Source organism: Bos indicus, chromosome 15 (assembly GCF_029378745.1).
Source record: "Bos indicus isolate NIAB-ARS_2022 breed Sahiwal x Tharparkar chromosome 15, NIAB-ARS_B.indTharparkar_mat_pri_1.0, whole genome shotgun sequence".
NCBI lineage: Eukaryota > Metazoa > Chordata > Mammalia > Artiodactyla > Bovidae > Bos > Bos indicus.
Window position 1 is genome coordinate 46538178 of NC_091774.1, and position 22729 is coordinate 46560906.

At 38.8% G+C, this 22729-nt stretch overlaps 1 protein-coding gene across 1 annotated transcript in view; it reads left to right on the forward strand.

The window, feature by feature from the left end:
- The window catches only part of LOC139187147 (olfactory receptor 10A5-like), a 122881-nt gene extending 100389 nt beyond the window's left edge, over nucleotides 1-22492 (forward strand). Inside the window, exon 2 of the mRNA XM_070803151.1 lies at nucleotides 21449-22492. Within this exon, the coding sequence (XP_070659252.1) occupies nucleotides 21449-21860 (412 nt within the window). The 3' untranslated portion in view covers nucleotides 21861-22492. The remainder of the gene's footprint in view (nucleotides 1-21448) is intronic.
- The last annotated feature ends 237 nt before the right edge of the window (nucleotides 22493-22729 follow it).

The following is a 22729-nucleotide window of genomic DNA, read 5'->3' on the forward strand; positions in this document are numbered from 1 at the left end:
CTCTGTTAAATAGAGAACACTAAAATTAAACAGGCTATTAATTAAATTGTTATGTATTGAGCATCATTTACATTCTGAAAACTTTAGTGGATCCTTTGCAAAATTTATTGCATTTATTTATTTTTAAAAATATTTATTATTTATTTATTTATTTGAATGTGCTGGGTCTTAGTAGGGGCATGTGGAATCTAGTTCCCTGACCAGGGATTGAACCTTGCCCCCTGCATTGGGAGTATGGAGTCTTAGCCACTGGACCACCAGGGAAGCCTGTATTGCATTTATTTTTAATAACAAATTAAATATTATCTCATTTATAAGTAAGAAAGCCAAGAATGAGACAGTAAGATTTCCAAGTTTACATTTTTTTTTTTTTTTAGGGAAGAATGAAAAGTCAAACACAAGTTTTTCAAATCCCAAAACCGTGATTCTTCCAGTATTTCCAATGGATAATGTGTTACTCCTCATTGTGTACACTTCAAGACACATCAGAATGATTTTTAAAACAATTATAATTGTCAAAAAAACCCCTAACTTTTGCTTCTTTTGCCCCACATTTCTGAAAAATGTCCCCTAATAATTTACTTATTTCTTTCTTACTTTCAGTGCCAAAAGGTACATCAAATAACTGTGTAGCACTCACCATACACCATGCAATGATCCATGTGCTGGGTATTTGGTTACGAGCATGACAGAATACCTTTCCACAAAGAAATTTCATTCCGGGGCAAGGTAGGATATTGGGATATGTGTAAGAAAGACAATATCAAGAAAATAAAAATCTTAATGTGATTTTTCTGCTCTAAAGATGATTGAATATGGTGTGGTGAAACATTACTAGGAGCCAGGGGATAGGGGATGTTTAGGAAAGACTACTCTGAAGGTGCAATGTTGTTGCTGTTCAGTCCCTAAATTGTGTCTTACTCTTTTGTGACCCCATGGACTGTAGCCCACCAGGCTCCTTTGTCCGTGGGAGTTCCCAGGCAAGAATACTGGAGTGGGTTGCCATTTCCTTCCCTAAGGGATCTTTCCAACCCAGGGATCAAACCTGCATCTCCTGCATTACTAGGCAGATTCTTTACTGCTGAGCCATCAGAGAAGCCAGGAGATGCAACAGTTAAGTTTAAACCTGAAAGAAGATAAGAGGAATGTGAAGAACTTGGAGAACCTTCCAGGAATAGGAAATAGCAAATGCAAAAGCTTGAAACAGAAACCAGTCGGATGTTTTGAGGGACAAAATAAAGGCCACTGTTGTTGGCGCAAAATTGAAAAACAGGAAAGAGTAGTAGATGATAGAAAGTTGTGATTCGTGTTCTACCTTTTAGGTCATGATAAAGATTTTGGGTTTCTTCTATGTGTTGTGGGAAGCAATTGGAGCATTTTAAACATGAGAATGACATTACATCCTTGAGCTTTAGGAAGATCATTCTGTCTTCTGGATGAGGACAGAGAATCGAGCTACCACAAGGAGGCAGTGGTAACAACTAAGAGACTTAAAATGATCTAAAAAAGATGGTAGCTTGACTAAGTTTTTTAACAAGTAAGATAATGAGCAATAGTCATATATAGAGTTTATCTTATAGACATAGCCATCTGGAATTATTGATGAATTCATTATAGGTGTGAAGAAACGTGAAAACTCAAGGATAATGTAGTAGACAGGTTTCTAAGATGCTAAGATAGAGTCCACCTCACCCTCTCTTGTGTTCATGTCCTATATAGTCCCTTTCCCCTTAGTTTGGGCAGGTTCTATAAATATGATGGGATATGACTTCTGAAATTATGTTACCTTATGTGGCTCAAACGGTAAAGAATCTGCCGGCAAAGTGGGAGACCTGGGTTCGATCCCTGGGTTGGGAAGACCCCTTGGAGGAGGGCATGGCAATCCACTCCAGTATTCTTGCCTGGAGAATCCCCATGGACAGAGAAGCCTGCCAGGCTACAGTCCATGGAATCACAAAGAGCTGGACACAACTGAGCAACTAAGCACAGCACAGCTCATGTGAAAAAAGGGGGGAGGGTTATTCTGAATGGCTTTGACTTAATCAGGTAAGCGCTTAAAAGTGGTAAGAAGCAGCAGTAGGTGTGCTCTTGCTGAGCTGGAAGAGAGTGTGTTGAACTGCCCGTTTGGGTAATATTCCTAGGGTCTGAGAGTGATTCTGGCCTGATAGACAGCAAGAAAATGAGAACTTAAGTCATAATCTGAAGGAAGCTCAATTTTTCTAACAACCTAAATGAAGTTCAAAGAAGACCCTGAGCTCCAGATGAGATAAGGAGCATGGAAAACACTTTAATTGCAGCCTTTTGCAATCTTGCCCAAAAGACTTATCTAACTCTTACATGGACCTCTAACCCATGGAAACTTTAAAATAATAAATTGGTGTTGTTTTAAGCCACTAATTTTTTGTTAATTTGTTGTGCAGAGATTAAAAACTAATATAGATGACTTCTAAGATTCTGACATGAATAAATAGATTAATTCTGGTGTCATGCCCTGAGATGGTCAGTTTATTATATAAACAGATTGGACATCTTATTTAATTTACAGTATCAATTAGGTAGGCAGGTGGAGGTGGTAAGTAGACTAAAGTGGACATACCTTTAAAGGAGTGGGTCCAGTTTGGAGATATTGACCAGAGAGTTGCCCATATTTAGTATTTAAAGGCATGGGACTGGTAAGCTTGGTTAGGAAAAAAGTATAGATAGAGAAGAAAGAAGGTGAGTAGCATTCCAGCACTTAGATGAGAGGTAAGAGGAGACTAAAAGGAAGCAAAGGAGGTGGGGAATGAGGCATATATGAATTCACTGAATCCTGGAGAAGGAAGTGTTTCTAAAAGAAAGATGTGGTCAACCATATTAAGTGCTTCTGGGGCATAAGGAGGATAAAGATAGTGAATTAATCATTGTGTCCTATCAGAAGAAATTTGTTGATGACCTTGATAAAAGCCATTTCCATTGGTAGGGGGAAAAGCTTAATGAAAGTGCATAAAGAAAAAATTTGAGATGAGATGATCAGCTAAGTCTTTCAATATTTTTTGCTCTCAGTATAAGCAGAGTAAAGGGACTATCACAGGAACGGGTCATGTGGTTAAGAAAATTTATTTTAGGTGTTGGATTTAGCAAAGCACTTGGTAGGAACAATCCTATAGGGAGGGAGAAATTTTTGATGAAGGAGATTGTCTTAATTTCCCATTGCTGCTATTTAAAAATTACCATAAAATTAGTGGCTTAAAACAGCAAAAAAAAAAAATTTTTGTCTCATAGTTCTGGGTCCAGAATTCTATATTGAGTCTGTCTCACGGGGCTAAAATCAATGCATGGCAGGACTTATAGTTTTTTTGGGAACCAGCTCCAGGGGAGAATCCATTCCTTATCTTTTCTGCCTTCCATTGGCACTCCTTGACTTGTGACTTCATTATTCCAGTTTCTGCTTCTGTGGTCACATTGCTTTCTCCCTTTCTGTAGTAAAAATTCCATCTGCCTTTTCTCTTAGGTGACTGAATTTAGGGCTTTCTTGGATAATTCAGGATATTATCCCAATATTCTTAATTTAACCACCTCTGCAAGTCCCTTTTGCCATATAAAGTTTACAGGTTCCAGGAATTAGAGCATGGATATTTTGGGAGGGGGAGGACTGTTATTTAGCCTATTAGATATATAAGAAAAATGTGCACCTGAGAGAGAGAAAAGAGAGGCTAATGATTAGGACAAGAAGTAGAACTGTGTTAGGAAGGACAGAGAAAAAGATAGAATCAAAACATATTTAAGAGTTTTAAATAAATAGCAGAACTTTTTTTTATTGTTTGTGGAAATGAAGGTTTTGCAGGTGATTCCTAGGTTTATACTTAATTGGGCATTTTATTGAAATGCCCAATGCCTTGTAGGAGACTACAAGGTATGGAGCAGATCTGAGGCTGGAGGAAGATGACTGGTTTAATTTTAACAGACTGAGTTTGAGATTAACATAATGGTTAACATGTGCTCTTTGTATTTTCCAAACATTCTTCTACATACTTTACATGCTTTTTTGCTATTTTGTTTTTATTTTAATTTATTTTTGCCATGACACACAGCATGTGGGATCTTAGTTTCTGACCAGGGATTGAACCCATGCCCCCTGCAGTGGAAACAGAGTCTTAACCACTGGACCACAAGGAAAGTCCCTATATTGTTTAATTTAATACTGATAACAAACTTACCTCTTCAGTTAAGTATTATTATATCTTTATTTTATGGGTGATTATTCAGAGATGTAACTTGTTCAAGGTTCTATGAAAGCCTGGCTGTAGAATAAATGCCCTTAGCTACCACATTAACATCTAAGTGAAGATGCCTGCTATTAGGCTGCTTACACGGTCCTGCATACCAGAAACCTGTCTGGGCTGAAGATTTAGATTAAGGAATCATCAGCATATAGATAACAGTCAAATTAACAAAAAATAGATGCAATCAGGGAGAAGGCAATGGCAACCCACTCCAGTACTCTTGCCTTGAAAATCCCATGGACAGAGGAGCCCCTTAGGCTGCAGTCCCTGGGGTCGCTGCGAGTCGGACACGACTGAGCAGCTTCGCTTTCACTTTTCACTTTCATGCATTGGATAAGGCAATGGCAACCCACTCCAGTGTTCTTGCCTGGAGAATCTCAGGGACTGGGGAGCCTGGTGGGCTGCCGTCTATGGGGTCACACAGAGTTGGACACGACAGAAGCGACTTAGCAGCAGCAGCAGCAGCAGCAGATGCAATCAGGCAGGGAAAATATGCTCAGAGAAAGGATTAGCAGGCTCTATTTATACAGAGCTGATATACAGCTGTTAGGCTGTGGGGTAACCTTATCCACTATTAAATATTTACACACAGTGCTTCCATATGGGTGACTACTAGATTCTTCTCTAGCCTATATACCCCACCACCACCCTAGTTTCCCAGGATCTAAGGAACCCTGGGTGGGCCCTGCCAGGAGAAATATTCACTATTTCATTTAAAAATAAGTATTTGTTCAATATATTCTGTGGAGCTGTGGTAGATAATGGGGAATAAAGGAGAAATGGGATATCTTTCTTGTCCTCAAGAGATTTATGAAAAATGGCACATATAACCATGGCATGAATGTGATTAAGCTTGAATGCAATTATTTTATAGTGTGGTATAGAAACCCAGAGAATACAGAAATTATTGTCATTTATTTATTCAATTCATTCATTTTACTTAGATAAAAAGCTATTTTTAAGCAAGACTAATAAGACAAAATCCCATTCCTCAAGTGCTCAGTGGCTGGTGGAAGACATGGACACAGATCTGATTTACCTGTGTATTTTAAGACAAAAATAGATACAGTAGAGGACATAGTAGAACATAATGGGAGCAGAAGCCAGTATTACTCAGTTCCAGTGACAATGATAGCCAAAATATGGACCCAGGCTTCAGTGAATTTAAAGACAGAAGAGTTCTTACACAGTCTTTAGGAGATTCCAACTTTCATGGGAAATTACTTAGAGATTGTCTAACCTGTCTCTCCATTTCACAGATGGCAAATCTTGGACTTAGAGGTAGGCTAGTTTCTGGCTAAGCCATGAGTCCCACCCAGCTCGAGCCTATCCAGAGACCTTCCCTCTGCCTCACACTATATTCTCTGTTGAGTTCAGGCTGACCCAAGTTGTACATGTACTTTGGTCTTTGTGTGTCCTCTGTAGACTGTTCACATTTTCAGAGATAGCTCAGACCTGGAGTCCTCAATGAGGACACTTTCCCAGGATTCCTAAATTTGAGCAAAGAACTCTGAAATGTGTCTAAAGCAGGACCTTAACAAACTGTAAGTCAAAAAAGACAAAGACAGAAAGAGTGACAGGAGCGAGTCAGAGAGCAATCATAATAGAGCAATAGAGAATGATGAGAAAAGGGACCCACACATACATATATACAAGAGAAAGACAGAGACGGAGTCAAATCAAGAAGGAAAGCAAAGACCAGGAACAAGACGACTCTCATACATACTACAGACCTTTCTTAGTCAGCTGAGCTCCCATCTTCCACATGGGTAAAGGGAAAGCTAACCCCATTATGGGCCCCTGGGCAAGAGGATACTCACAGGTATGAATCCTAGGTCTTCTAGATCAGTCAGACCTTGGGATGGGAGATTGCTCTGGCAGGTTAGAAATATGGCTGTCTTTTGTGAGTCAAGCAGCTAGCTTGATTTTTTTTTACATGTGTCTGAATAATGTGGGGTGTAGTAATACAAATCAGTGCCAGCCCACACCTACTCACCTGCTGCTGAGGGGATGGGACGGGGTGGGGGTGGGGCAACTGGGGCAAAACTAGAAGTGTTATCTTACCCCTGATTTAAAACTTTGTCAATTGCATCTCTTTATCTGTTGAATAAAGTTCAATTTGGGGATTTAAGATCCATCTAGCTAGTAAATAAGAGAATGGGTTGAATTGTATTCAGACTGATCTGACCTTAAGTCCCTGTGTGATTACTTGCTAGTTGAATTAGGATAAGCCTAGATAGCATATTCAAAAGCACAGACATTACTTTGCCAACAAAGGTCCGTCTAGTCAAGGCTATGGTTTTTCCTGTGGTCATGTATGGATGTGAGAGTTGGACTGTGAAGAAAGCTGAGTGCTGAAGAATTGATGATTTTGAACTGTGGTGTTGGAGAAGACTCTTGAGAGTCCCTTGGACTGCAAGGAGATCCAACCAGTCCATCCTAAAGAAGATCAGTCCTGGGTGTTCATTGGAAGGAATGATGCTAAAGCTGAAACTCCAGTACTTTGGTCACCTCATGCGAAGAATTGACTCATTGGAAAAGACTCTGATGCTGGGAGGGATTGAGGGCAGGAGAAGAAGGGGACGACAGAGGATGAGATGGCTGGATGGCATCACTGACTCGATGGACGTGAGTCTGGGTGAGCTCTGGGAGTTGGTGATGGACAGGGAGGCCTGGCGTGCTGCGATTCATGGGGTCTCAGAGTCAGACACGACTGAGTGACTGAACTGAACTGAAGGCTTACAAGCTGGTGGGTGAGAAATACCACACCCCTAGAACTTAGTGGGCTACAATCAAATCCTTTTTATAATCAAAGGAAAAGTAGGGGGAGGGAGAAGACCTTCTTTGTCTTTCTTGAGTAGACATCATGTTTTCATTATTAGTTTCTCCTTCAGGTTGAGCAGGGAAGTTTTCTTGTCCATACATTGTCAAGTTAGATCCACAAATTATTGTTTTTTATGTGTGTCGGGAGTATGTCTTAAGGATCATTAACTTCGTGAGCAGAATGTGGGTCTCATGCCACCATTGTTTTATTGCTTGGGGGCATGTTCCGTGCTTCTGTTGTATGATTTTTTTGCTAAGCAAAGCCTGCTTGGTTTTGTGGCTAAGCAAACCTACTTTCTCGAGTAATCGTTAACTTATAGGGGTCTCCCATATCTTTCACTCCAGTATTCTTGCCTGGAGAATCCCATGGATAGAGGAGCCTGGAAGGCTACTGTCCACGGGGTCGCCAGAGTCAGACACAACTTAGCGACTAAACCACCACCACCACCCATATCTTTCTACTTACAATCCCCTAGTGGGATGAACAATTTAATTACCTATTTTGTCCCTTCATTCTGTCCCTATTGGTTTAGTACAAATGTCTGTCTGACCAGATTAATGATCTTGGAAGCATTTACTGTTATGATTAGAGTTAATATTTTGCACCTCTGCTTCAACTATTGCTAATTTTGAAAAGTCACAAAGGAGAGTCTCTCTCATTTCTATAGCTTCTCATTTTGCATTATACTTCTTTCTCTGAGGCAGGGATTTTTATAAATGAACAAAACAAAAGGAAGATGTAGCTCTGAATGAATGTGTTGTGTGCCAATAGGCTTCCATGCACTTTCTTCAACCCCAATTCTACTTCTTTTACTCCTTTCCCAGCAGCTGTGTGTTTTTTGTGTGTGTGTGTTTGAGTTGTCTCAACTTGGCCCATATTCATGCAAGCTGCAGCTGTCCTTGGCATGGGGAATTTCCAGGGAAAACTTCTTTAAGCTTGTCGAAACTTGCTAGGAAATCAAGGCTTGGAGATATGCTCACTTTTTGATAATTAAAACTCAAAACTTCTGGCACTTTAAGAATTCAGAGAGGGCTTGCTATTTCTCATTTGCAGTCACCTCCAGTTATCTTCTTTGCATCATGCCCCAATAGAAATAACAGTCAAAACACTACAAGTTCTCAGCCTGAGCTTCAGGGTAAAATGGACCCTGTTCTTAACTGCTTTCTTGCATAAATCTTTACTGCAATATAATATTAAGAGGCCTGACTTAATATTAATTAGTAATAATAATAATTTTTAAATACTCTAAAATTTCAGTCTGAAACTAGCTCCATATGAGCAAAAGTCAGATGGTCCTGTTGAGTAAGACTCATTTGACTTCTTCCGGCTTTATTGAGGTATATTTGACATATAATATTCTGTAAGTTTCAAATGTACAATGTATTGATTTAGTACATATATATATATATATATATATATATATATATATATATATATATATACTTCTCAGAATGATTGCCCTCATACCATTGCCCAACATCTCCATCCCAGCTTCATTTGATCTTAAATTTCAATACTGCTGGCCGAGTATCCAGGAAAATGAAGTAATATACCTATATACTGATCAGTTTCTGTGGTTAGTGCTAAGAGTAACACTGTTTGGCCTGATGGATTTCTCAGGGACCAGATCCTTAAGTCACTGGAGTGGGTGAAGATATATGCTACCGTTAATGTCAGTTCTTTTTCAGGTAAGTCAAATGTTTTGGTAGCATTAGATAACAGGGGACATTAAAGGCATTAAAACTGGGGCTGAAAAGATTAGGGCAGCAGAGATTCCGGAAAACGAGTAGAAGGAGCTTTGCAGGGATGGCCTTGTATGCTGTTGAGAGTGGAAAATATTGGTGCATGACTAAGAAGCACTAACTTAATTTGTTCCACAATAAAATAAGGAAATAATCACCAGGAGTTTTTTGAAACAGTCTGACACTGTTTCCCCACCTATTTCCCATGGAGTGATGGGACCAGATGCCATGATCTTTGTTTTCTGAATGTTGAGCTTTACGCCAACTTTTTCACTCTCCTTTTTCACTTTCATCAAGAGTCTCTTCACTTTCTGCCATAAGAGTGGTGTCATCTGCATATCTGAGGTTATTGATATTTCTCCCAGCAATCTTGATTCCAGCTTGTGCTTCTTCCAGCCCAGCGTTTCTCATGATGTACTCTGCATATAAGTTAAATAACCAGGGTGACAATATACAGCCTTGACGTCCTCCTTTTCCTATTTGGGACCAGTCTGTTGTTCCATGTCCAATTCTAACTGTTGCTTCCTGACCTGCATACAGATTTCTCAAGAGGCAGGTCAGGTGGTCTGGTATGCCCATCTCTTGAAGAATTTTCCACAGTTTATTGTGATCCACACAGTCAAAGGCTTTGGCATAGTCAATAAAGCAGAAATAGATTTTTTTTTTTTTTGGAACTCTCTTGCTTTTCCATGATCTCTGGTTCCTCTGCCTTTTCTATAACCAGTTTGAACATCAGGAAGTTCATGGTTCACATATTGTTGAAGCCTGGCTTGGAGAATTTTAAGCATTACTTTTCTAGCATGTGAGATGAGTGCAATTGTGCAGTAGTTTGAGCATTCTTTGGCATTGCCCTTCTTTGGGATTGGAGTGAAAACTGACCTTTTCAGTCCTGTGGCCACTGCTGAGGTTTCCAAATTTGCTGGCATATTGAGTGCAGCACTTTCACAGCATCATCTTTCAGGATTTGGAATAGCTCAACTGGAATTCCATCACCTCCACTAGCTTTGTTCGTAGTGATGCTTTCTAAGGCCCACTTGACTTCACATTCCAGGATGTCTGGCTCTAGGTCAGTGATCACACCATCGTGATTATCTGGGTCGTGAAGCTCTTTTTTGTACAGTTCTTCTGTGTATTCTTGCCACCTCTTCTTAATATCTTCTGCTTCTGTTAGGTCCATACCGTTTCTGGCCTTTATCGAGCCCATCTTTGCATGAAATATTCCCTTGGTATATCTAATTTTCTTGAAGAGATCTCTAGTCTTTCCCATTTGTTGTTTTCCTCTATTTCTTTGCATTGATCACTGAAGAAGGCTTTCTTATCTCTTCTTGCTATTCTTTGGAACTCTGCATTCAGATGCTTATATCTTTCCTTTTTTCCTTTGCTTTTTGCTTCTCTTCTTTTCACACGGATTTGTAAGGCCTCCCCAGACAGCCATTTTGCTTTTTTGCATTTCTTTTCCATGGCCCTGGCATGCAATAAGGAGGGATATCAACGAGGGAACTGTGAACAGACTGTCCTGGGGCACAAGAAAGAAAAAACCCAGCAGTTTAAAGGAAATCTAATCTATATGTGAAAGAAATTCATATACTAACCCTACAGCATGTGCAAACGCTGTAAAACTGCTGAAATTCTCTCTCAGAGTGCCTCTCTCTCAGAGGCACTAAAAATCACCATTTTTGCATTCCTCCTCCACCTTGATAGTGTGGATGGGAGAATGGTACAGGCATTCTAACTAACCTTCTAAGGCTTCCCAGGACACTCCAGACTCCTGGCCCATACCAGCTGTCCCTCCAAGGAGGTCCTGAGAAAGAGTGCCCTGGGACCGCTAAACCCATGCCCACCAGGACAACCATGGTGAAGGAGGAAACAGACAGAACAGGCTCCATCTTTAAAGCAGGACTCCATCTTGGGCTGGACTGTGGACTTTGAGCTATATGCCCAGTACCTATGGAAACGACATACCAATGGAAAACCAGACCCCCTGGATGCAGGGGCCTCGGGGCTTGTACCTAGACTCTCTGGTGCCTAAAAGAATATGCTAATTCTCTCTGTAACACAACAAAGTCTTAAATCCCATTATGCTTATGGGGGTATGACCACAGGCCTAGTGAAAAATGTCCACTATTTAACTATCTAGGCTTATGACACATGAATCATGGGTTAACTTTGATTGTATCTTTCTTTTCTTTTGTTCAGACTAGTTTCAGAGAATCTGGGGAGGTGGGTTTGAGCATGTACACTTAGGGTATATAAGGTTTTCGCAAAAACTGGTCGAGGTCCTTAGCTAAGAGGAGACTCTTTTTGGGCCCGCTGGTGTAAAAAACTGCACTGCTCTATCTGCACTGATAAACTCACTGTCCTGAGTGAGTTTGTTTCCCAGAACGCATGGCTACAACAATGGCACATCATGCCCCAGGCCCATGCTCACTGTGGCTCCAGCTGTCCTGCCAAGGTGTCCCTAGCCCTTAGATCCTGCACAGGAGAGACAAGCCCTCTAAATGTCTGGGCCTGAAAACGAATAGGGATTATATCCAGAAAAGCCCTAGAACTGCAGGAGATGAAGAGCTCTCTCTTAAAGGACTTAGATTCACTTACCCTTTAACTCGACACATACACAGAAACACCAGTTGGAAAAATGCTTAGAACAAAAGAGAAGGAGCCTCATTTACTAATCTTAAAGTGTCTGTCAGAGAAGCAGGAAATCGGTGAATCCTCTCTGGGAAGCCCCACTTTGGTGAGCTTATCCATCCTATCTTGCTAATGCTAGGGGCCACTTTGGCACTCCACTGGAAATCTGCTAGAGCTTGGGTGTGTCCCTCACTGAGAGCCCTGCTTATCTCTGTAGCAACAGTTGCCTGTCCCAACCAGCCTGAGGGAGAGAGCTTCACCCACACCTACACTGCAGCTGCAACCCTGCCACAGCAGGTGGGGCACATGCTGGGCCCACATACAGGAAGTCCCTTGATTTCCAGAAAGACTTTAATTAAGCAGAGATAAACAACCTGTCTGATGAGAGTTCAAAGTAATGGTTGTCAAAATGAAGAAGAATGGATGAACACAATCAGAACGTCAACAAAGAAAGAAAATATAAGAAAGTACCAAACAAAAGCTAAAACTGAACTGAAAAATATAGAGGTTCAGCAGCTAAATGGATGAAGAAGAAGCACAAGTCTGTGAGCTATAGGACAAAGCAATGGAGCTCATCCAGACAGAGTAGCCTAATGGAAAAAAATATTTTAAGTAAAGATCCCTGAAGTCATATAATCAAGCATACTAACATTTACATTTTAGGAGTCCCAGAAGCATAAGAGATAGTGAAAGGGAGATCAACTTATTGGAAACACTAATGATTAAAAACTTCTTTAACCTGGGGAAGGAAGCATATCTAGGTCCAGGAATCACAGAGAGTCCCAAACAAGGTAAACTTGAAATGAACCACAGAAGACATATCATAATTAAAATGGCAAAAGTTAAAGATAAAGAGAGAAATTTAAAGGGAGAAAAGAAAAACAACTAGTTACATACAAGGAAATATTGATAAGACGGATATCAGTGATGACTGAAAAATCAGCTGATTTTTTAGCAGAAGCTGCAGGCCAGAAGAGAGTGGCATGATATGTTTAAAGTACTGAAAAGAAAAAAAAATTACCACCAAGAATACTCTACTTGGTAAGATTATCATTCAGAATTGAGGGAGAGATAAACGAGTTTCTCAGACAAGCAAAAAGTAAAAAAGATAATTACTACTAAATTGGCCTTACATGAAATGTTAGCAAATATTTAAGTGGAAAAAAAATCACTAGAAATAAGGAAATACACAGAAGAAAAAAAATCTCACTGGTAGAGATTCACTGGTGGTCGATAAGCCACTTAATAAAAATACTATGAAGGTTAAGAGACGAAAATAGTAAAATTATAACTACAATAAGCAGTAAAGGGATATACACACACAAAAAGATGTAAAATATGATGTTAAAAACAGGTAACACTAGGAAGAGTAAAAATGTAGTGCTTTTAGAATGCATTCAAAGTTAAGTGATTATCAGCTTAAAATAAACTGATATATAGGTGACTGCAGCCATGAAATTAAAAGATGCTTGCTCCTTGGAACAAAAGCTAGGACAAGCCTAGACAACATAGTGAAAAGTTGAGACATCAGTTTGCGGACAACAGTTCATAGACTGCAAGGAGATCCAACCAATCGATCCTAAACAAAATCAACCCTGAATATTCATTGGAGGGACTGATGCTTGAAACTGAAGCTCCAGTACTTTGGCCACCTGATATGAAGAGGTGACTCACTGGCAAAGACCCTGATGCTGGGGAAGATTAAAGGCAAAAGGAGAAGGGGCAGCAGAGGATGAGATGGTTAGATAAGCATCACTGACTCAATGAACATGAATCTGAGCAAACTCCAGGAGATAGTGAAGGACAGGGGAGCCTGGTATGCTGCAGACTGTGGGGTTGCCAAGAGTTGGGTATGACTTAATGAGCGAACAACAACAATGTATATTCATGAACCTAATAGCAATCACCAATCACAAACCTACAGCAGATACACCAAAAATAAAGGCAAAGGAACCCACACAAAACACTAAGAAAAAAAAAAAAAATCAAACCACAAGGAAGAGACCAAGAGAAGAAAAACTAGTGAAGAACTACAAAAACAACCAGAAAATTTAACAAAATGGAAATAAAGTACATACATATCAATAACCACTTTAAATGTGAAACAATGAAATGCTCCAATCAAAAGACATAGGATGAATTAATGCATAAAAAATACAGACCCATCTATGTTCTACCTATGAGAGACTCTTCTCACATATACATACAAAGACTGAAAGTAAAGTCATGGGGATAAAGATATTTCATGCAAATGGAAACAGAAAGCTGGTATTACAATACTCACATGAAACAAAATAGACTTTAAAACAAAGGCAGCAACAACTTAAATGGAAGTCATTTTATTGTCATAAAGAGAAGATCCAAGAGGATATATTGTAAACCCAACATAGGAGTTATATTAGGAGCACCTAAATATATAAGCAAAAATGAACAGACATAAAGGAAGGAATTGACAGTAATACAATAATAGTAGAAACTTTAGTACCCCACTAACATCAATGTACAAATTATTCATACTGATTTATGAAAATCAGTAAATAAATATTGGCCTTAAATAACACATTTGACTTAATGAACTTAATAGATATAAAAAGAATAGTCCATCTAATACACATTCTTTTCACATGCACATGAAATGATAGTGGCTCTGCCACTGGCAATCAGCTTGGTTAATCTTTTCTTGGAGATCTCAACTTTTATTTTTGACTATTTTGTGGTCTTGTGACCTCTGGCCTCTGATTGCTTCAAAAAGTTTACAATTTTTTCCCCCAATTCTTTCACTTTAAGCCAGTCTAGGTTCATTTGTTCAGCACAATGTTTTTGAGATTCAACCATGATGTTGCAATTATCAATACTGTATTATTTTCTATTTTCTGCTGAGTACTATTCTGTTAAATGGGTGCTCCATAAGGATACACCAGTTTATTTTTGCATTCATCTATTGATACACAGTTGGGTTTTTTCCAAGCTTTTGACTAGCTTGAATAAAGCTGATAAGAACAGTTACAAGCTTTTGTATAAGCAAAGGCTTTAATTTCTGTTGGGTATCTAGGAATGGAAGTACTGGGTTAAATAACACATGTACTTATGTTGTATTCTACATGTCCATTTAAAGTTTGGTCTCTGTTAAATAGAATTTGAAATCAGGGGAGACACAAAGATTCCAATCTGTGACTACAAACATAATATCAGCAGCTTCAGAATATCTTACAAAGTCAGACTCATGGGAATGCATTGTTTACTTCAGCTCTCAGGACCTTAATTTTAATGACTTCCTCCCAGGAAATGCTACTGTTCAAGCCCTTAGAGAATTTAGGTTCAGGTCTTTGAGACTAGTGGTTGGCAAAGATTTAGGGTGGGGAAATAAAAATCCAGTGAGAAATGCCAAATGGGATTTTGATCTTCAAACAGCAGATTTCACTGTCCTATATTCAGCCCTTGATGCCCTCTCCACTGACTCCATTGCTTCATGCTCAGCCCAGCAGGTGAGACTACAGAATGTGTCAAGGAGGCTGCCTCTCTTTAGGCATTTTTGCGGTTTGGAGAGACTTGGCTTTTTCTCTTCAGTGCCACCTACCTTTCTCTCTCCTTCCCTTCCTTCCTCACTTCCTCTCTTCCTTTGTCTCTTTCTCTTTTTCTTCTTTTTGTGGAGGGCTTCTCTTTAACTCTCCTTACATAAAACACAGCATTGAAATCCTTTCAACATGCCTGTATGAATCAGATTCTACACTGAAAAAAAAAAAAAAATTAGGATTTTGCCTTGAAATCTGTAGGATGATAATCTCCCACACTGACCTTATCTTCCAACAGCTGGAGCCTGCCACATACCCCCTGTCCTTGGCTGACTCTGTGTTCTCATCCCCTCGTACTTTTCCTACTATCACAGGTATAAAGTTACAGGAAACCTGTTTTTTTATTTTAATTTTGTAAGTTCTTGGATCTGGAGATGAATACAACAGCTACTTGAGGACTTTTGCTACCACAAGACCAAAAACCTTGCTCTATCATCTCTGTCACAACTCATATGGAAAGTAAAGGGTTTGTCCAATTTATAATCTTTGCTTCTTCTTGAACTCAAGGAAGGAAGAAAAAAATCTATTGTTTTTGCAACTTTACCTACTCTCAAGCCCAGGTGAGCATGCCTTATTTTTCTTGCTGATCATTTCTGTGGGTACCAAATGCTAATAGATATTGCTAATAGATATTAATTCATTTTGTTGTTCCTAGTTTTGTGAGTATTCATGTTTAGGTATATGAGTGTAAATATATGTAAATTTGTATATGTGATAATATGCACATGGGTTAAACATGCACATATTGATTTATCCAACAGATATTTATTGAAAAATTTATCTGTGTCAAGCAGTGGGGTAAAATAGCTGATGGTATTTCTCTTCAAAACAGAAAAAATCAGAGTGACTTGAAAGCAAATATATATTATGTGATAGAAAAGATGTATTAATAGTTGTCAGGATAAAACCTAGAGAAGCAGAGAAATGGAAAATAGCAACTCAGCTTAATGGAGTGCATGGAAGCTTGGGTGAAGCCGTTAGAGGAGGATAATGGAGAATGACGAGGAGTTTATCTCCTTGATCAAGCAAGAAGTGAAGTTCCATAGAGGAAAGGGTGCAGGCAAAGGCATGTACCTTTAGGTATGGACGTCATGGGTAAGAGTTAGTGAGCAAGGAGAGATGACCCAGTCATCTCTTGCAGACATCGCCCAGTCAAGCAGAGATGTTCTAGAACCTGATTATACATTGGATTTAAGCCTATAAACAATGAAGAATTATTGAATTGGTTTAATGGGGAGTTGAAAATGATCCAATTAGCATTTTCTGAAGATAGCTCTATTATTTGAAAGAGCAATACAGGAGGCAGAGAAGTCAGAGAGGTATAATAAGTAGACACTATGAGGTCAGAAAACAGATTGGTGATACTAGCATTTGGGAGGAGGAGGGAGATTTGAGATCTCCTGAGATAAAATCAGTGACTATTTAAATTGTCCACTTGATGGAAAGGAAAAAAAAGGAAAACAATTAAGAGAAAATGATTCCAATTTTCAATCTGAAAATCTGTCTCAGTAGTTGTGCCAATATAAGGGAAAGAAAGGAGTGTTTATGGGGAAAAAAAGATCATAGTTTCAAATCTGGCTATCTTAAATTAAAAGTTAAACAAGAAAATGCATGTGAAGTAATTGGTCCATATGTGTGCATTAAGTCATGAATATTTACTATTATTCTAGATAATTAAACCATAATGTACACCAAACAATAACTGTGTTTTTATAAATAATTTAATTTTTGTAATAGATACTAATATCCTTATCTTATAGATACAGAAACTAAAGCTTATGTGGCATAAATAACTTGCTCAATATGATCTATAGAGCTCAGATCCAAATCAAGTTGTCTGTCCACAAGATTTAGTCCATCACTGTAACATCATAATTATAGTAATTACTATTGTTATTATTATTTCTATTATATATAAAAGGAAATTGTCAGTGAGGTTCAGTAGGAAGTTTCATATGTAAATCAGAACTTTGAAAGAAAATGACTCAGTTGCTTATAGAGATTTAGAAGCCATCAACAGTTAAATGATAGCTGAAGTCAGAAGAATAGGTGAGATATTGCTTAGAGTGTATAGGCTCAGAAAGTGAAGAAAAGAGGAAAATGCCAATACTAAATTATGGGCAAAAGAAAAGTATGATAAGGAAAAGAAAAGGAGATGTCATTGGGAGAAAAAAGGTCTAAGAGAAGGCAAGGGAGAGTATGGCTTTAAGAGTATCCATAGTTGTACACATGACTGAGGGATCACATAAGATAATCAAAAGCACAATTAATATACTTGAGCATTGAAGGGTCTCTCTGAATTGTGCAAAATAGATATATTGGAGAGATTAAAAATATTATCTCGAGAAGCTTAGAGAGGAGAGTAAGGAGATAAAATTCCTTTGTTAGAAGGAGAAATCAGTAGCACAAAAGATGGGGAAGGTAAAAGGAAAAAAGAAGAGGTTAAGTTGGAAAAATAGCCAGAGAAGAAATATTTGATGTTACAAGCATAAGGGAATCCCCTTATTATAGCTAAGACACCTCTTCTGCTGAGAGGAAAGGGTGGATTATTACATGGATATAGGGATGTGAAGAGGTGAGCAGCTGAACCTATTTATGTTGACATTTTAAGTGCTCTGTGATACAGTCAGAGAGAAAATCCTGAGTGGTGAAGTTGACCTTAGTCGGGTGAGGGCAGGGGGAATAATATTTCCCTAGCTATGATGGGAGTATTGGAAAGACACAAGGAAAAAGTAGAGAAAAGAGACCAAGATTTGTGGAGGCTCTGGCTGTAATAAGAAACTTTGGCATTTGTTCTGCTTTTTCTCCAACTTAACCTAACAGCTGAAATATATATGAGACAACATCAAATTAATACAGACTTCAGATTCAGGAAATTATATTTAGATTTAACAGAACCCAATGGGCAAGAGTTTCAAGGAGGAAGAGTGCCAAACAGTGCCCAAAACAGAGAAGTGAAGAATGCACCCAAAAGGGTCATGTTAGATGTGCATCAAATTATGGGAGAGTTTGGAATAGTAGTTTTTCAGTAGAATCACAGGAGTAGGAATTATATGAAAATAATTTAAAAGGGTAAATGAATGGGAACTTTCAGTCATGAATATATTTGGCTGAAAGAATGATTAGAAAGTTTCAAAGCAAAATGAAGAGAAAAATTAGGCAATGGCTAGAAAGGACAGTAAGACCAAAGAAAGGCTGTTTGTGTGTGTGTGTGTGTGCATTTTAATATAAAGGATGTTTCAATGAATTTGGCTATGATAAATGAAGGCAAAACCAAAATCAAATATAGGAAAAGAAATTCAAATTGTTTTGACACTTCCAAAAGACAGAAAAGAAGCTTCTTGCCTTTGTTGATGATTCTTTAAAAGTAATGTTGATTTCTTGAGGAATTTGATTTTAGAAAGTGACACTTGATAATTACCTGTTGAATAAATAAGGTAACAAACGTGATCAGATGCCTATTTCTTCATGGCTAATGGATTTGGTATCATAATTATTTTTTTTTCCTCATTCCAAGACCAAAAAGAAATTATTTGTACTTTCTTTTCCATTATTTTTTGTCACTGTTTGTGTTCTATTTATCATATTTTTTGCATTAGAGTCTGGCATGTATTATAAAATAAAATGGAAAATATACAAGTGAATTGGTTATTTGTTGGTTGTCTTGTTTCATATCCTGTTTTCTTTGCTCAAAATTTCCTGATTTCTTTTGTGGATACATATTTTTGCAGGGAATCTGACTCTATTCCACATCAGACTTTATCTCAGTACCTTTGATGAGAAAGCTGTTGCAAAGAAACTTTACTTTTATGATTAGATGAGAGCAAGAAATCATGCATTCCTCATAGTTGCTAGGATGAGGACTATGTGGAAGACTATAAGGAAACATGTTGAGGGTTTGGCTAGAACCTCACCTGAAGCCAGCCCTAAAGTGGATTTTCAGTAATTTAAATCTATAAGTTAACATTGGGTTTCTTTCATTATTAGTAGTAGTGTTAGTAGTAGCAGGCTCTGCTGTTGTTCAGTCACCAAGTCATGGCCTACTTTTTGTGACCCCATGGACTCAGCACACCAGGCTTCCTTGTCCTTCACTGTCTCCTGGAGTTTTCTCAAACTCATATCCATTGAGTCAGTCATGCCATCCAACCATCTCATCCTCTATCACCACCTTCTCTTCCTGCCTTCAATCTTTCCCAGCACCAGGGTCTTTTCCAGTGAATCAGCTCTTTGCACCTGGTGGCCAAACTATTGGAACTTCAGCTTCAGTATCAGTCCTTTCAATGAATATTCGGGGTTAATTTCCTTCAGGATTGACTGGTTTGATCTTGCAGTCCAAGGGACTCTCAAGAATCTTCTCTAGCACCACAACTCAAAAGCATGTTCTAGTACCCAGCATACAAGATCCTTGACACAATAGTTAGGCTCCTATATCTCTCACAAAACCTTCTAAATTGCAAGTCTAATCCAGTAATCTGAGTGTTAAAGGTAAATTTATGGTAATTGTATGGTCACCAGTGGCACCAGACTCAAACTGACCTTAATGCGTGTTGGCCCTGCTAGCACCCAAGAAGTGTTATCTATTATCGGCAGGCACAGCTGGGACTCCCTGGCTGCAAAAGGCAGCCTATGCATGTTGCCTCCATTAGGATTCCATATCAGATTCTGTACTTTCTCTCTTAATTTAGGTCCTTGAAAGCAGAGCCTGAGAAAAGAGCTTGGGTACAGACAGTTTATTTGAAAACTGATCTCAGGGATGATTTCATGAGGGATGGTGATTAGGAAAAAAAAAAAAACTCTAAAAAAAGCTCTTTAGGGGAAATAATAATAAAAGTAGGAGTAATAAACAATGGGGGCTTAACTATATAGAGCTCAACTTCTAAGAAGCATACAGGCTGCCTCCCAGAAATGTCTGGTGCATTTATTCATCAATCCCCATTGCCCATTGGTTAAAGGTTGCCTCTGGGACATTAACTTGCCCATGCTTCCAACACTGTGGGCAGAATGCTGAAAGATAGGCAGGGGATTCCTGAGGTAAATTGTCTGTAGTGCCAGGGGAGTCAGAACTGTCCACCATGGCTAAACCTGAGGTCCAAGATGAGCTGAAATTGTATGACAAGGCTGTGCAATATTCAGTTCAGAAGTTCAAGTTGTTGCTTGGTCCTGGCTTCATTTACTGGAACAAGGCTCTCAGTGCTAAAATCTCTTTATAGAACATTTCTGAATTTTACAATTTTTCATACTACTTTTCCTCCTTATCATATGAAATATTTGTACAAAGGTCAGGGTTATAGTCCATGGTTATAACTTCCTCTTTTCTTCCTTGTCCTGTTTGGATTGCTGCTTAAGCTTCTTTATAAAAATACAGTGGAAAAATGCAAGAACTAATAACAATGATTTATCTGCTTGAACTCCCAAGTCATGTTTTGGGAGTATTATGGTCAAATTTGACATTGACCCCTATTTTTAAATTTTGAAATATAAAAAGCAAGTAGTTGTTATTGACTAAACAAATTCACCTCATTCTTAGACTGCTGAGTCTCGCAAGTACAAAATATTTCTTGAGGTGAAAAAATGAAATCAAAACAAAGGCAATATCTGTAACATATTTCACAGTAATTTAGCAATATGTAAATTACCTTGTCGGGAGTTCTCAGAAAAATGTATAGACTGTGATACTCAGACTACCAAGTGGATCAAGCAAGGAAAACTGGGCTTAAAAAGCTATATAAATTGGTGGAAATGACAATATGCATTCTAATGCTAACTGGCACACTGTAGGAAGCAGCTGGAAGCAAATAGTCCCCAAGGTACACTTGTTAACATTGCACTTGTTTATAAAGCTTGTGAAATCAAACATTCAGAATGCATCTACTCTCCTTCTGATGACAGGTAAACAGGGACAAACATCAATGGGAGAAGGAAACCAAACTTTTGTGCTTGAATTTACCTTGCTGGGACTTTCACAGGATCCAAAGATCCAAATCCTGCTGTTCTGTGTTTTCCTGATCATTTACCTTCTCTCTGTTTTTGGAAACCTGCTCATAATAATCCTTATCCAAACTGACCCTCGACTTCACATGCCCATGTACTTTTTCCTCAAAAACTTGTCCTTTGTTGATCTTTGTTTCTCTACAAGCATCGTTCCCCAGATGTTGGCCCACTTCCTTGTAAAAAAGAAAACCATTTCCTTTGCTGGGTGCTCACTACAGATAGTTGTCTTCCTCCTAGCAGGGTGTACAGAGTGTGCTCTTCTGGCGATGGTGTCCTATGACCATTATGTGGCAGTCTGCAGGCCCCTACACTATTCTACTCTCATGACCCAGAGGGTTTGTGTCAGTTGGCCATAGTGTCCTGGATCAGTGGGGCATTTGTGTGTTCCGTGGACAGTGCATTTACACTCTGTCTCCCCTACCAGGGACAGAACATAATTAATCACTATTTTTGTGAACCTCCTGCACTCCTGAAGCTGGCTTCTGCAGACACCTACAATGCTGAAATGGCCCTCTTTTCAATGGGTGTGATTGTTCTCCTAGCTCCTGTCTCTCTCATCCTGGTCTCTTATTGGCGTATTATCTCCACTGTGATTCGGATGCAGTCAGGCGAGGGGAGGCTCAAGGTGTTCTCTACCTGTAGCTCCCATCTCACTGTTGTGGTTCTCTACTATGGCTCTGGAATATTTGCCTACATGAGACCCAATTCCAAGACAATGAATGAAAGGGATAAGGTCATGTCTCTGTTCTATTCAGTTATGACTTCAATGTTGAACCCCATAATTTACAGCCTGAGGAACAAGGATGTGAAGGGAGCTCTGAGCAAACTGGCTGGAAGATAGTCAACATTCAGAGGCAATGATTTTTGACATTTTTAAAAGGTACTTTGAACACTGTGATAGACAACAATAGCTCTACTAGCTTTACTCTTTTCTTTCCTTGCCTTGTTTACCTCAGAAGATTTTCTTCTCTACAAATATTCACTGAATGCTTACCCTATGAAAACACTGTGCCCAGAACCTCAAAATATGAGTAACTTAATGCCTTTCTTAAAAAACTTGAAATTTACAAGATAACACAAATATAACTCTTTTAAGAGGTAACTCTTTCAAAAGCTAAATAAAGAAGGAATATTTTACAAACTTTTGCACAGCAGAGGAAACCATGAACAACATGAAAACCTATGGACTGGAAAAAATACTTGCAAATGATGAAAGCAAGAGCTTAATTTCCAAAACACACAAACAGCTCAACCAACTCAATAACAACAACAAAAAAAAAAAAAAAATCAAAAAATGAGCAGAAGACCTAAACAGACATTCCTCCAAAGAAGACAGTCACTCTCACTGTGTGTGTGTGTTCAGTCGTGTCCAACTGAGCACAGGGCTACGGACTGTAGCCCACCAGGCTCCTCTGTTCATGGAATTTTCCAAGCGAGAATACTGGAGCAGGTTGCCATTTCCTACTCCAGGGGATCTTCTTGATCTGGGGATTGAACCTGTGTCTCTTGCATCCACTCTTGCAGGTGGATTCTTTACCACTAGTGCTACCAGTCAGTTGGCCAATTGGCACCTGAAAAGATACCCAACATTGCTAGTTATTTGGAAAATGCAAATCAAAACTATGAGACGTCACCTCACACTGGTCAAGATGGCCATTATTAAAAAGTCTACAAATAACAAATCCTGGAGGTGGTGTGGAGAAAAAGGAA